The sequence below is a fragment of the Chrysemys picta genome, chromosome 8 (assembly GCF_011386835.1).
Source record: "Chrysemys picta bellii isolate R12L10 chromosome 8, ASM1138683v2, whole genome shotgun sequence".
Taxonomy (NCBI): domain Eukaryota; kingdom Metazoa; phylum Chordata; order Testudines; family Emydidae; genus Chrysemys; species Chrysemys picta.
The window spans coordinates 99,202,071-99,214,429 of record NC_088798.1 but is presented as its reverse complement, the minus strand read 5'-3'; the positions used below and the strand labels follow the sequence as shown (position 1 = coordinate 99,214,429).

Here is a 12,359-nt window from a genome sequence, read left to right as displayed (position 1 = left end):
GAGCCTGAGACAATAATTAAAGAAGTGACTGATGTTTGCCCTCAGGATTCAAAATACCAATCTTATGAAGATATTTGGGTCAATGTATCCATTGCATACATAGAGGGTCACTCATTCCATCAAGATGGGGTCAAGTCTGTTGGTGCAGGAATGTTGGGAAAAGGGAGAAATTGCAGAGAAATTTAAACGAGGTTCAGTCACCAATCAGTATGCTGAGATTGCTGCTGTATTATGGGCGTTAAAATCAGCTGTGGACACGAATGTGTCAACTTTGGTTTTCTGTACAGATTCAAGCTATGTGAGGAGTAGTTTCCTGTTTTATCTTCATACTTGGCATAACAACGAATTCCAAAATGCTAAAGGTAAGCAGATCAGACACTTTGAACTGATTAAAGCAACATCAACTAGTTCAGGAATATAAATTGACCATTTATTGGAAAAAAGGTGAGAGGCCACTCATATGCAAATGGGCAAGGTCGTCTGGGCAATGAGAGAGCGTGCCAAGGAAGGTGCACTAAATGGAGCACCATGGGAATTTACATCACTTGACCAGGCACCTCCTGTAAAATCCCAAGTGGGAATATTAACTCTCAGTCAGGCAAAGAAAGCACAAGCTTTGTCTGCTGATGAAGCCACTGCTCCTACTTCTGCAGATGAGTATCAGTTAGACAAAGGTGATGAGATCTGTGTCAAGGATGATCCGGAACAGGATTTGATCCAAGCCCAACTAAATGATCCAAATGTGTCCAAACTCTACCATTATGTCCAGAATCCTGTTAAGTTCCCCATTGCAGACAAGGACTTTGAACAAAATCCAGAACTGTGAACAATGTTTAGTTTGAAATCCAAAACTTAGGCCTGGTCTACACTAGGCGTTTATGTCGAAGTTAGCGCCGTTAAATCGAATTAACCCTGCACCCGTCCACACTGCGATGCTATTTAGTTCGACATAGAGGTCTCTTTAATTCGACTTCTGTACTCCTCCCCGACGAGGGGAGTAGCGCTAAATTCGACATGGCAATGTCGAATTAGGCTAGGTGTGGATGGAAATCGACGCTAATAGCTCCGGGAGCTATCCCACAGTGCACCACTCTGTTGACGCTCTGGACAGCAGTCCGAGCTCGGATGCTCTGACCAGCCACACAGGAAAAGCCCCGGGAAAATTTGAATTTGAATTCCTTTTCCTGTCTGGCCAGTTTGAATCTCATTTCCTGTCTGGACATCGTGGCGAGCACAGCAGCACTGGCAACGATGCAGAGCTCTCCAGCAGTGATGGCCGTGCAGTCTGGGAATAGAAAGAGAGCCCCAGCATGGACTGATCGTGAAGTCTTGGATCTCATCGCTGTGTGGGGCGAAGAGTCCGTGCTTTCCGAGCTGCGATCCAAAAGAAGGAATGCAAAGATCTACGAGAAGATCTCTAAAGACATGGCAGAGAGAGGATACAGCCGGGATGCAACGCAGTGCCGCGTGAAAATCAAGGAGCTGAGACAAGGCTACCAGAAGACCAAAGAGGCAAACGGACGCTCCGGATCCCATCCCCAGACATCCCGTTTCTACGAGGCACTGCATTCCATCCTCGGTGCTGCCGCCACCACTACCCCACCAGTGACCGTGGACTCTGAGGATGGGATACTGTCCACGGCCGGTTCCTCGGACATGTTAGGGGACGGGGAAGATGAGGAAGGAGATGAGGAGGGCGAGGCAGTTGGCAGCTCTCACAACGCTGATTTCCCCGACAGCCAGGATCTCTTCATCACCCTTACAGAGATCCCCTACGAAGCGTCCCCAGCCGTTACCCCGGACACAGAATCTGGTGAAGGATCAGCCAGTAAGTGTTGTAAACATCTAAACATTTATTTTTAACAAAACAGGAATATTAACAATTAAAAGAATGGGTTGTTCATGATTAGTGTGCCCTAGGCGCTTAACGGTTTAGTAAGGGGCAGTGCAAGTTTTGAAAAGAAATCTAGCAATGTCCGGTTTTCAGTGATTGTCCTGCACAAGCCGCTCTACTGTTTATTCCCTGCTACTGCAGCTACAGTAAAATGCGGTCTATGTGTCCGGGGATAGAGCAGTAATCCTCCTGGGACATCTCGATGAAGCTCTCCTGGAGGTAACTTGAAAGCCGTTGCATGAGGTTCTTGGGGAGAGCGGCCTTATTGGGTCCTCCGAAGTACGACACGTTGCCGCGCCACGAGATTATCAAGTACTCAGGGATCATTGCTCTGCACAGCAGGGCGGCATACGGCCCTGGTCTTTGGAGGCTTTCCCGGAGCATTCTCTCTTTGTCGCTCTCGGAGATCCTCATCAGGGTGATGTCGGCCATGGTGACCTGCTTTTAATTAGGTACGGGAATGTTAGTGTTGGGACTGCTTTCCCGTTCCTTTACAGAACTGTAACCGCTGGTTTGCAGCCACGCGGTGGAGGCGGGAGAGGGGCAGCCGAAAGGGATCGTTCCCGGGGACAGCCGCGAGGGGGTGGGACAGGGGCAGAGTTCCCGCTTGCCGGATTGCTGGCAGCAGGGACTGACATTGATTTAAATGTGAAATGAGGCCAGTGGTAATATAAAAGTTTTAAACTGCCACAAGTGTACGGCTTACCATGTCTGCCTGCAACAGAAATTCCGTTGTGCTGCCTCGCTTCTCAAATGTGCTGTTCAAGACCCCAGGCACTGAATGCGAAGGCCGAGAATTCGACCTTGTGCTGAGTGCGCATGTGAAAGGTGCTGTGCATGGTCTTGTTCACAGAGAAAGACTATGTTCTTTGTTCACAACTACATTTATCTTTCTGAGGAATTCACTCCCTTTTTCCCATTTCCACAGCCCCGTCTGCGACTGTCTCACAACCTAGCCTGGAATCACACTCCCAGAGGCTAGCGCGGATTAGGCGTAGGAAGAAGAGGACACGGGAGGACATGTTCTCTGAGCTTATGGCCTCTTCCCAAGCCCAGGCAGCACAGCAGACCCAGTGGCGGGAGAACTTGACCCGAATGCACCAAGCCAACATGGATCGGGAGGAGAGGTGGCGGCAGGAAGACCAGCAGGCGACTCAAACGCTGCTTGGACTACTGAGGGAGCAAACGGACACGCTCCGGCGCCTTGTGGATGTTCTGCAGGAACGGAGGCAGGAGGACAGAGCCCCGCTGCAGTCCATCTCTAACCGCCCTCCCCCGCCACCAAGTCCCATACCCACCTCACCCAAAGTGCAAAGAAGGAGAGGCGGCAGAGTCCCTGCTAAGTCTCACTCCACCCCTGCAGAGAGCTCTAGTAGCAGAAGGCTCTCATTTCCCAAAATTTGAAAAGTTCTTTCCTTCCCGCCTGACACAAGCCCCCGTCCAAGTTTCACCTCCCAATGCCATGTGTAGTTGATAATAAAAAATTCGTTTCTGTTAACTACTGTTTCAATCATGTTCTTTTGGAGGAGGAGGGGAAAGGGGGTTGGTAATTGGACAGGACAGTCTCCTTTGGCAGGGTACATAGTCGGGGGCAGGCACAGCAGCAGGGCACATACACAGTGCAGTGATGCAGTGACTAGTTGCCCCGGTTAGTCTGGGAGGTTGTTTTGATGTAATGTTGGGGGGGGGTGGGTTGCTCTGTGACTTTGTGGCGGGGGAGGGCAGTTACAGATCTTAAGCGCCGGTCCTTAGGCAGGATCACAGAGCCACACAGCATGGGATCTGTAACCGTCCTCCCCCTGCCACAAAGTCAAATAGACCCCCCATACACACAGTCCCGATCAGGATGGTTGACAGGCTCCGTTGAAACAAGCATCCCACCACAGCGGAGCCTGTCAATCCTTGAGTTTAGAAGCTGCATTCGCGTCACAACACTACACCCGCCCCGCACCACAGTCTGCGTCCCAGTTTTAAAAAATTCCCGCGAAAACAGTATTAAAGAAAACGGTGTGCTTTAACAAAGTAGAACTATTTTTATTTCGACACGTGTGTTGGAGGGGGGGTGAAGGGGGTATGTAACTGGATAGGATAGTCAACATTACCTGGGTAAAGAAACGGGGGCAGGTTTAGCTTCTCAGTACACAAACTATAAAGTCACAGGTTACCCTGCTCACTCAGGAACTTTGCTTTCAAAGCCTCCCGGATGCACAGCGCTTCCCGCTGGTCTCTTCTAATCGCCCGGCTGTCTGGCTGTGAGTAATCACCAGCCAGGCTATTTTCCTCAACCTCCCACCCCGCCATAAAGGTCTCCCCCTTGCTCTCACAGAGATTGTGGAGCACACAGCAAGCTGCTATAACAATGGGGATATTGGTTTCGCTGAGATCACAGCGAGTCAGTAAGCTTCTCCATCTCCCCTTGAGACGGCCAAAAGCACACTCCACCACCATTCTGCACTTGCTCAGCCGGTAGTTGAAGAGTTCTTTTTCAGTGTCCAGGGCGCCAGTATAGGGCTTCATGAGCCAGGGCATTAGCGGGTAGGCTGGGTCCCCGAGGATGACTATAGGCATCTCCACATCCCCAACAGTTATTTTGTGGTCCGGGAAGTAAATACCTTGTTGCAGCCGTCTAAACAGACCAGAGTTCCTGAAAACACGAGCGTCATGAACCTTGCCCGGCCATCCCACGTAGATGTTGGTAAAACGTCCCCTGTGGTCCACCAGTGCTTGCAGCACCATGGAAAAGTATCCCTTTCGGTTAATGTACTGGGTGGCCTGGTGGTCCGGTGCCAGGATAGGGATGTGAGTTCCATCTATGGCCCCACCGCAGTTTGGGAATCCCATCGCTGCGAAGCCATCTATGATCGCCTCCACGTTTCCCAGGGTCACTACCTTTGGCAGCAGTACATCAACGATTGCCTTCGCTACTTGCATCACAACAACCCCCACGGTAGATTTGCCCACCCCAAACTGGTTCGCGACTGACCGGTAGCTGTCTGGCGTTGCAAGCTTCCAGAGGGCTATGGCCACTCGCTTCTGTACACTCAGTGCAGCTCGCAACCGGGTGTCACTGCGCTTCAGGGCAGGGGACAGCAACTCACAAAGTTCCAGGAAAGTTCCCTTCCGCATGCGAAAGTTTCGCAGCCACTGGGATTCATCCCAGACCTGCAGCACTATGCGGTCCCACCACTCAGTGCTTGTTTCCCGTGCCCAGAATCGCCGTTCCACGGCATCAACATGACCCATTGCCACTGTGATGTCCTCGGCGCTGGGTCGCCTGCTTTCTGACAGGTCTGTGCTACTCTCAGACTTCAGGACATCACCGCGGTGCCGTAGCCTCCTCGCCTGACTTTTCTGCATCTGCCTCAGGGAAACCTTTATGATAAGCTGCGAGACGTTGAGAGCGGCCACAACTGCAGCGATGGTCGCAGCGGGCTCCATGCTCGGAGTACAGTGGCGTCCGCGCTGTCAATGACTGGAAAAGCGCGCGAACTGTTTTCCCGCCGGCGCTTTCAGGGAGGGAGGGCGGGAGTGATGGACGGATGATGACAGTTTCCCAAAAGCACCCTCGACTCATTTTGTTACCCAGAAGGCATTGCCGGCTACACCCAGAATTCCAATGGGCAGAGGGGACTGCGGGAACTGTGGGATAGCTGACCACAGTGCACCGCTTCGAATGTCGACGCTATCACCGTTAGTGTGGACGCACAAAGTCGAATTACTGTCCTTAGTGTGGACACACACGTTCGACTTTGCAATATCGATTACAAAAATTCGATGCAAGTAAAATCGAACTACTCTCGTAGTGTAGACAAGGCCTTAGTATTCAAAATAAATTGTACATTTTTAAATACAAAGGTGACCAACACTATAGAATGGTGGTTCCAACATCTTATCAAACAATTATGCTACTGCATAATCATGATGAGGTACGGAAAGGACATCCTGGTATTAAAGCCACCTATGAAACCTGAAAACAATTTGATTACTGGCCACATCTGTATAAGGATTTTCAAAACTATGTAAAAACCAGTATTGCAAGTCATAAGTTCCAACCCACCAAACCTCAGTTTAGGGCTCCACTCGAATTAAAGGAGGGTTGTCAGCCTTGGACAGACCTACAAGTGGACTGGATTGGACCTGTACCAACATCTAAACAATGAAACAAATATTTACTAATTGTGACTTGTGTCTTTACCAAATGGGTGGAATGTTTTGCAGCCCCCCATGACAATGATGTCACCACAGCATGTCTTTCGGAAAATAACATTTTTACCAGATAGGGATTGCCCTTGAGAACTGAGTCTGACAGAGGCTTTAATTTTATTTCTGAAGTAATGTTCCACCTATAAAAAAAGACTTGGAATTAAAAGGAAATTGCATATTTCCTATCACCCTGACTCTTCAGGATTAGTTGAAAATGCCATCAACAGGCTTGTTACTATGTTGCATAAAAGCTTTCCGGACAATCCACAAGATTGGGATGTTAAGTTACGTTTAATTTTTTGGGCTATGCATTGGACACCTAGCAAAATGACTGGACATACTCCTTGAACTTATGTCAGGAAGATCCATGGTACTAGCAACTCATTGTCTATAACCAGGATCTGGCAGAAAATGATCCTTCCCCTGCCTTAAGTCCAGAAGAGCAAGTAACAATCAAAATGACATTTGCAAAAAACTTTTTCCTTTGTGCAACAAAGTATGGAAGAATGTGCTAAGGGAGCAAAATCATACTACGATAGGAAGGGTGTTCCTAAAGAATACCAGGTAGGCAACAAGTGTTTTACTTTAACTATCAAAAAGAAAAAGAAGGAACCCAGGAAGGTCACAGTTAGCTGGATTGGTCCGTTTGAAATTACAGAAAAATATCTCCTGTAACCTATTGAAACAAATGATGGGCAAGTCAACCAAATAAAACCATTTTTGGAAACCAAAAATTAGCTCAAGAAAAACCACACTTAGTTTCCCTTTCTTCCTTCATGTTGTTGTTGCAAAAAAGAAAGAGAGTTAATTAATTCTGGGCCTTCTGCCAGGGCAAATATAAGGACTTCCATGTTTATAAACGAACTGTAACTTCCATTGGCAAATAATTCTTTTCTGAGTGTAATAAGTTTTAAATGCTCAATTTGTGTTCACGTTCAAAGGTTTTGTATTCTTTGGAGTTTGACTCAATGAAAGTTAAAATGCAACTTGTTGATATTGTTAAAGGACAAAAGGTACCAATAAGTTCTGAGTTGCATACTTTGCTGGGTTTGGAAGATTCCCATCAAATTAATTTGTTTATGGAATCTGATCAGATTAAATCTGTGGTTCCCAATTTTGGAGTACAGGATTTACAGACCCTAAGCAATAACTTTTTATTATTGGGCAACAGCTACTATTTCAACAGTGATCAATGCCGTTATGATTTTGGGATTGATTATTGTATTTTGGATCTATTTTAAGACAGCAATACATGACCTAAGAAATTATCCAACACGTTAATGGAGATACCCACCATTCCCCTCCCCTCTGCCTCCCTCACCATATCCTTTGCCACTTCCACCCCCTCTGTCACTTTCTTCAATCCCATCAATTCTACCTTCACTTTTAGACATCCTAGATTAGGTAGGTCATGTCCAGTCGCTGTAATTTATCCAGTGCATGCAACACAACCCCCCCCCCCCCCGCCCACGAGGCATCTAATGCCCCTGACTCCTCCATATCTTCCACCATTTTTATTTTTGAAGGTCTTGGACTCCAGCCATATGCCTTAGATCTTTTTGAGCCTATGCACCCCAGAAGGAATTCCAGCACTTTCAATCACTCTAGGGCTTTCTCTTTTAATTATTGAGACCCTAAACAGCCTAAGAAATGCAGGAAAACAAGGACTGATAAGAGTAGGCCAGGACCTGCAGATCCCCAGGGCTCATGTTCTCAACCTGCCCCTGCAAGAAAACCATCTTTGAAACAACTATTTAATGAGATGACAAAACAAAATGGGTGTGTTACAACCTGGCCTTAAAGGGCTGTGTGTGTGTGTGTGTATCTAGCAACCCTAAAAGTAAAAATGTCTGAAACAAAATGGAATTTTATTTTTGAAATATAACGAATAAGTTTGATATGATAAACAGTGTTAAACTGTACCACCCTAATGCACATAAGATCAAGGTACCTGCCTTTGGCTGAAGGCATGTAGTACATCAGTGTTTGATTTATTGATTTAACTCAAATGCAACTAGTTGTACTAATATGATTGTTCATATTTGACAAGAAGTACCAAGCCACTTTAAGTTCATGCAATGTTAAGTTAAGAACATGTTAGGTTTGTTTTGTTTATAATTGTATTTTTATGAAGAAATGTCCTATCTCAGGTGGAACTGGTTCATAAAAGAGAGGGATTATGTTGTGACTATTAAGCCTACAAGGTGTACCCCTCTTGTAAACTCCAACATAGAAAAGTATGTGACTGTTCCTAAGATGTTACAATAACCATGGAAAAAATAGGGCAAATGGTTTAATGACGTTGAGAGTTGTAACAAGTGCAAAAGAACTAGTCAAAGAAGCTGGATTAGACTCAATCAAAAATCCAAGGACTGTTCAAATTATGCCTGATAAAAACAGAAGATGTGGAATCAGAAGTTAATGGACTAGAATTGGTGTGATGGATATTAGACCTAATTAGTGGACAAAATAATGAAGGAGATGAACTACGACACCCACTTTTTCCTTTTTGGGGGAAAAAACATGATTAGATGAGCTCTCCCATCCCACCTTACATCCCAGCTCATCCCCCAAACTGCCAGCACTGCAACTCAGCTCTGCTCAGCTAAAGGACTTTCTTCTTGAAGGAAGAAATCTTGTTCAAGGAACTTTGTTTTCACCGGTGAGTGCTGAAAATCATCACATGATCATGATATCCAGTCTTCAGCCCATCAGTGGGAATAGCCAATAGTCAGCACTGCAGAGGCAGGTAAAATCTTGTATTATTTTCCCTTCCCTTGTTGTGTTATTTGCTGCCCTGCCTCCCTCTTTCTCTCTCAGCTTCTCAGTGAATTCAGAAGTCAACTATGCTGTATTCATCCAAGCCTGCCTTGTCTAACAAGAAAAGATTCGATCAGAGGACGTCCATGACCAGACGGTAAACCAGGATCCAAGCAGCAGGTGTGGTGGTCTACTTGTCAACCAAAAGCATCCACTCGTAACTAATCAGCGATCCAGTGTTCCAAAAACATCAACAAAAGCTGTATTTCACCAATCTTTTCTAGCCTGTCTCTCCTCCACCTTGTGTCTGTCTGTTTATTAACAACAGGATAAGTAAATGCCCATCAGGACTGAGTAAAATTAACCCTTTCCTTTTCATCAAAGAGAGTTTGCTCTGCAAATAGCAGACACTGACATTTTGTCTCCAAAAGGAGAAAGGCTTTAAAGGCTTTGTTTTGCACAATCACTCAACCACAGTTTCAATATAAAAGCCTGGTTTGATTTCTTGTTCTTTCTTGTGTTTAATTAACAAACTTTTAATGTGAACGAATGCTTTTGGGTGATTGCCAAGTAATGGGGGGAGACCAAGGCCTCTGTTTAAAATAATACCAAACCTATCATTGTTTAGTGTAGAAAAGTTAAAGTTTATAAACACCTTTTAACTTTTTGGGCCTTGGAGATCAATATAAACAGATATCAGCACATAGCAGGCTCAGTTAGCCCTGATCTCCCGCTCCCACCTACACACACACACACTTTCTTCCTGTTTCTTCTTTTATAAGACTCAGCTGATGGGTTAATTGGTTCATCAGAACTCCCAGAATGACCAGCTAATTAGCTGCTTACTCCCCAATCAGCCTTCTCTAGGGCAATGGTTCCCAAACTTGTTCCGCCGTTTGTGCAGCGAAAGCCCCTGGTGGGCCGGGCCGGTTTGTTTACGTGCCGTGTCCGCAGGTCTGGCCAATCGTGGCTCCCAATGGCCGCGGTTCACTGCTCCAGGCCAATGGGGGCTGCAGGAAGCGGCGGCCAGTACGTCCCTCGGCCCGTACCATGTCCAGCAGGCCCCATTGGCCTGGAGCAGCGAACCGCAGCCACTGGGAGCCGCGATCGTCCGAACCTGCGGACGCAGCAGGTAAACAAACCGTCCCGGCCCGCTTTCCCTGCACAAGCGGCGGAACAAGTTTGGGAACCACTGCTCTAGGGGAATTGGTGGGTGCCTAAGTTGTCAGAGCACTGGCCCACCTGTTAGCTTCCCAAACTCTGTCACAATCCCCCTTAACCAGGCTGCAGATCTCATGCATTCTCACTGGTATTCAGACACCAGGGTTTTTTTTTAATGGGAGTGGGGGAAGCCTTGCACATACTCAGCAGCTCCCCTAATGTCACCCCCATGACCTTAGTGTCATCTACTGAAGTCAGGCTGGGCAGAGTCTGTGGTCCTGATTCTGCTCCCACATAAATCAGGAGTAACTCTCCACTGAAGCCAGTGGGATCAGATCAGCATAAGTGAAAACAGAAACAGGCCCAGGAACTACAAGCCAGAGAAGAGGAAGTGGCTGGGTGGCTACATACACATCCACCGCAAGGAGGGGACCTTTCCCCTTGGCACATGCACCAACACTACCAAGATAAGGTGAGCTGCACAGCTCCTGAGAGTTCCAGGTCATGGAGGTCAATGAGCACAGAATTTGGCTCCCTTCATGAGGAGATGATGAATTATGTCTTCATCTTGTCACTCCTTTGATTAACTCAGGTTGCACCTAGAATCAGGAAGGAACTTCTCTTTGTTTTGTTCTATCCTAATTTGGCTCCATCATGGTGTAGTTTTGCCTTCCATGGGACAGTTTAACTGACAATTTGCATTTACCCAGGCAAGCTAACAAAGTTTCATCCAGGAGTGTAGCTGGCTCAAGACTCCCAGCTGTGCTGGGTTTATGGTTTAACATATTTATTTATTAATATATTTATTAGTGTCTTCAAGGTAAGGCCAATTGTTGACAATGGATGGGGGACCTTGGCTTTGCATATCTGACTGGGTAATTGGCCTTGTTCAGCTCACCCCATGGGGCTGGTTCCAGCAGATCAGCATATGTGGTTCCCATGACAGTGGAGGTGTCCAAGGCACACCGGTCCAGATCTGGTCTATAAAGACTTCCTGCCTCAGAATGAATTGCTTGTTTGGGTTTAAGGGTCTGCTCATAGAAGCTGTGATCAGTTTAACTCCAAACTTGGTCTTTATTTGTTGTCTGGAACTCAGCAAACTACCGGTAAGTCAAAACCCCTTTAAATAAATGGAATGCTTCAATATTAATTTTAAATGGGACTTTGTATAGCAAAATGCCCTAATATTTTGTAGCAAACTTGCAGCAAAAGCCTCTGGAACTGGGATAATAAATATACAGGTCTGCTCTAAAGTCAATCAGTATTCACTGTTAACTTCAATGGGCCCAGATTCATGCCCTATTATTTTATTTTACCCTTGTATAAATCAAAAGTCACTTTACTGATTAAAACAGGATTTGCAACAGCACTTTTGATTCAATGGGCAACTAGTATGTGCAAATTTAGTTCCACACCATCAAAACATCTGAGATGCCTCACAAAGCAGGGTTTATACAGGAATCGGGAAAAAATTACACAGTCATTTTGCAAAGTGAGAATTCGTTTAGCAAACAGCTTTGAGACTAGCACGGCTTGTATACGCTTGACATCTTTGTTTCAGTTTAAGCATCTCTTAACTTGGTTGCTTCAAACCATTTTTCTTTTCACACTTGACTTTAAATAACTCCCTCAAATTTAATATTTTTCAGTAAACCACTAATGCAGCTGCAAAATAAAAACACCTGTGGCTACAAATAAAATCAACTTTTGCAGCTAAGTAATGTGAAAATGGCTTGAGAGAGCTGCACTGTTTATTAGCTAACTAAGGGCCACATAATGATTCTTTAATTCACTTTGAACTGGCTGGCTGAATATTTTCCATCAATCTGCTTTTTTCACTTGAAAAGGGCTTTCTTTCCTAAGTGACATTTTTTAAAGAAAATCTTCATCTTTCATTTGAAAAACTAGAGAATTTTGTGAAAAACCAAAATGGGGGGGTGGAAAAAATCATTTTCTACAATTTTTCATTTAAAACATAAAAAAACATTTCCATGGGAAACATAACAGATTTTTCCCCAAAAAATGTTCGACAAAAAGCAAGTGACCCTGTTGGCTCTGCTGAGTAGTACCTTACCCCACAAATCTTTCCTTTGAGACCAGTATTGCTACTCAAGAGATCAACTGCTCACACACATGAGTGAAGGTTGCACAACCTAGCCCTATTTATTTAAAACAAGCACAGAGCTAGCTTCCCCTAACAGCACTGTCGATGTAGAGGTGCAACTGAGGGCAGACTGTGACTCAATAACATGTAAATCAGTTCTCAGTCTTAACTGCCAACTAATTTTTATTCTTTAAACAAACAAAAAAAGAATCTGAACTGACAGCTCAACTCTCACAT

The 12,359-nt window shown here is 45.6% G+C and overlaps 1 protein-coding gene across 1 annotated transcript; it reads left to right on the top strand.

The window, feature by feature from the left end:
* The first annotated feature begins 846 nt into the window (after nucleotides 1-846).
* Nucleotides 847-3,780, top strand: LOC135973195 (uncharacterized). The gene is made up of 2 exons (XM_065555032.1): nucleotides 847-1,828; nucleotides 2,823-3,780. The coding sequence occupies exons 1-2, from the start codon at nucleotides 1,252-1,254 to the stop codon at nucleotides 3,296-3,298; spliced, it is 1,053 nt and encodes a 350-aa protein (XP_065411104.1). The 5' UTR covers nucleotides 847-1,251; the 3' UTR covers nucleotides 3,299-3,780.
* Nucleotides 3,781-12,359: the final 8,579 nt, after the last annotated feature.

Coding starts and splice junctions, on each gene's coding strand:
- LOC135973195 (XM_065555032.1), top strand. CDS start 1,252: ATGCAGAGCTCTCCAGCAGTGATGGCCGTGCAGTCTGGGAATAGAAAG. Junction 1,829..2,822: donor ATCTGGTGAAGGATCAGCCA/GTAAGTGTTGTA, acceptor CCATTTCCACAG/CCCCGTCTGCGACTGTCTCA.